A 3,005-nucleotide genomic window follows, 5' to 3' on the forward strand; every position below is an offset into this window, starting at 1 on the left:
ATGCCAACTATAATAGTAATATAGTTTGAAAAGTAGTTTTTTATGCATTGAATATATTTAAACACTTTTATACTTTTTCTACTTTCGTACGTATGACCATAAGATCAAAGATATTACAATGCAAACTTTTCTTTTATAACAAGATAAAGAAACATGAAAAAAAAAAAAATGCCAACTATAATAGTAATATAGTTTGAAAAGTAGTTTTTTATGCATTGAATATATTTAAACACTTTTATACTTTTTCTACTTTCGTACGTATGACCATAAGATCAAAGATATTACAATGCAAACTTTTATTTTCTACCAAGTTAAAGACAAATGAAAAATTAATAACTATGTATGTACGTAACACGTGGTGAATGAATGTGTCGAGAACGTTATCATTTATCTTTCACTTCGTTAAATATTACAAATATACAAATTTCATAAAGCAGTCGGAAAATATAAAAAGAAGAAAATACCGACACGCGTTCACATTGCTGCACCACGCGTGACGTCACGCTCAGAATACAAGCCCCAATTGGGAATGCATGTCGCATTATCATTCAAGGAGGTTCACGAGGTTGGAGAATGAGAAATAATGCCGTCGACACGGTTCCTTTCAGCTACAGGTAAACACAACCTTCCGCCTCTCTTTTTTTCCCTCTTCCCCCTTCCTTCTTTTTTTTTTCTTTTTTCAAATTTCCATTTCTTCCTTTCTCTTCCTTCGTTCATTTGCATCCCTCAGATTAATAGACGAATGGCTGAATGCATCAGCGATTTAACGAGTCGGCGCACCGATAATTTTCCTTGACTTAGCATTACGATTATTCGACACCAGACGTATACCGGATCCATATTGGTGGCTGTGAACCCCTACAAAGAAGTGGACTTCTACACGAACGTGAGTAAATTGGAATTATTGCGCGTGATTATCTTTTAAAACGACCTGCATTTAAAACGAATGCTAGATTCTTTTCTTTTATTCTCCCTTTCTCTTTCTCTTTCTTTCTCACTTTTTTTTTCTTTTGTACATTTGGATCGAAACAATCGATTCGATTGTACGGAGATTGTGAGACGAAAGCCTGGCTCATTGTACGATTGGGGATAATTGGCGTCATTGAGAATACGAATTATGGGGTAGCATATGCTTGAAAAACTCAGGGGTGGAAATAGTTAGTGTTTTTTGTCTTTTTCATAGGAAAGCAATTTTTTTTAAATTTAATGCAATGTCACATCAAAGTTGGATTCGTTACTTGATTTTGAGGCACGTCACTTTTTAGATATTTTAAAAATATTATAAGTCTATTTTTTGATTTTTTTTTTTTTTTAAATAAAATTTGTTATCTACTTTTACTTCACTGCTTTATCGTTTTAGAATTATTTTTATATTTTTTTTAAGAAAAATGTAAAAAAATATAGGATATAGATTAAAAAGCGATACGGCAAAATTAAAGTGACAAGCATCGTGCCGCTGTTACTAAAATGCGCAATTATTTACGCACTTCCTGCGTCAAATGTGTGCAGGAAGTGGCGTCGAAGAATAGCAAATATTAAACACGGCGGCTGCCTCGAAGAACAGAGAAGGCTGCACGTGCCCCCATCCCCTCTTCTTTCGAAGTAATAATTGGCTTCTCCTTTCGGTATACAATTAAGAAGTTGGTCATAAATTTCATGAAAGTTTTATTATTAAATTGTGACCATGAATCTTTTTGGAATTTTTAACAATAATTTTTCCTTTTTATCTTTTTACTATTAAAATAAATCTGGCCATCATTTTCTAGTGCTATTTTGTAGCACAAATTTTACAAAAATCTTGTTGTACTTATAATAATAATATAATTTCGATTAAAGTATTGTATTATAAAATATTTTTGAGTCAATCCAAATATAAAAATTATTTTTTTATTATTAGTTTTAATATAAAGATGATATTGAATTGTTATACTCTATCATCATATAAGAAAGAATAGTTATAAAAATATAAAAAAAAATTGGTAATTTATGATTGATATTGTAACAATATAAAGTTCTTATCAAACTTGTTTCGTTAACACGCAAAACGCGCGAAGACAGGACGGCTTTATCGTATTGGAAAACAGGAAACGGAAACCGCAACGTGCTTTCGTAGTGATATCGCGAAACGACTGATCAACTCTTTGAAAAGGTTTTCTAGGTCACATTATCGATCTATCGGTGTAAATCATTTATTTTTCCAGCCAGTGAAAACACCATATTTTCCCCCTTATTTTTTCGTTGTTTCCATAAACTATTATTTTAAACTATTATCACTTCAAATTATTCGATTATTTCCAAGAAATATAATTTCCATATATATATATGTATATATTAAATTTATAACATTATACATTTTTGATGTTCTAATTGCAAAAAATATTTGTAAACAAAATTATATTTAAAAAAGAGAAAAAAATTCCAATCTCTGCATATAATCTATTATCTATATATCACAAAAAAAATTTTCATTAACAAAATAAATTTTTGCGAGATAATACACAAAGACTTTCGCGATCGACTGTACTTTAAAATATATTGCAACTCGAATTCAAGACACCTTATACGTGGCGAACGTGTTAAACCACTTTCCACTTTCATAATTCAAAAATATTCCCACCGTTCTCAAAAAAATTATCTATGCGTTACTTTCGAAAATATTCTTGCTTCCGATAACCAATGACAAATTGGTCTTTCTATCTGACCTGAAAAAGGCGGGGATTTCGAACTTGGCAAGCGCATATCCTCGATAATCGTGCATAGCTCGTCATTTTTCTCCTGTTTCTCATGCGTGCGTCGCTTTTTAATCTCTATTTCGAGGCGTGCGAGCATCGGGCTTAAAACCATTGGCGGCGTTAACGCGTATATCAGCCTGGCCAGTGAATTAGGGTGCGCAGCCTGCGCGCGAGGACTTATTTCGGGATCGAGTGGCAGCCACTTCGTACGTAAATACGGGTCGCCGACAGTGAAACGGTCCTCGAACGGCATTCGACCCTTCGAATATCGTG

General features: G+C 32.7%; 2 protein-coding genes across 5 annotated transcripts in view; one reads left to right on the forward strand and one right to left on the reverse strand.

The window, feature by feature from the left end:
• LOC102678436 (myosin-I heavy chain) overlaps positions 1-3,005 on the forward strand; it is a 36,913-nt gene that overhangs the window by 16,824 nt on the left and 17,084 nt on the right. For all 4 annotated transcript variants that reach the window (XM_006611305.2, XM_031508448.1, XM_031508446.1 and 1 more), the window contains exon 3: positions 824-886. In XM_006611305.2, coding sequence (XP_006611368.1) covers positions 824-886 — 63 coding nt within the window. The remainder of the gene's footprint in view (positions 1-823; positions 887-3,005) is intronic.
• The window catches only part of LOC102678286, a 3,190-nt gene continuing 2,617 nt past the window's right edge, over positions 2,433-3,005 (reverse strand). Inside the window, exon 5 of the mRNA XM_031508458.1 lies at positions 2,433-3,005. This exon is cut by the window's right edge and continues 1 nt beyond it. Within this exon, the coding sequence (XP_031364318.1) occupies positions 2,632-3,005 (374 nt within the window). The 3' untranslated portion in view covers positions 2,433-2,631.

This window comes from Apis dorsata, unplaced genomic scaffold (genome assembly GCF_000469605.1).
Source record: "Apis dorsata unplaced genomic scaffold, Apis dorsata 1.3 scaffold_87, whole genome shotgun sequence".
NCBI lineage: Eukaryota > Metazoa > Arthropoda > Insecta > Hymenoptera > Apidae > Apis > Apis dorsata.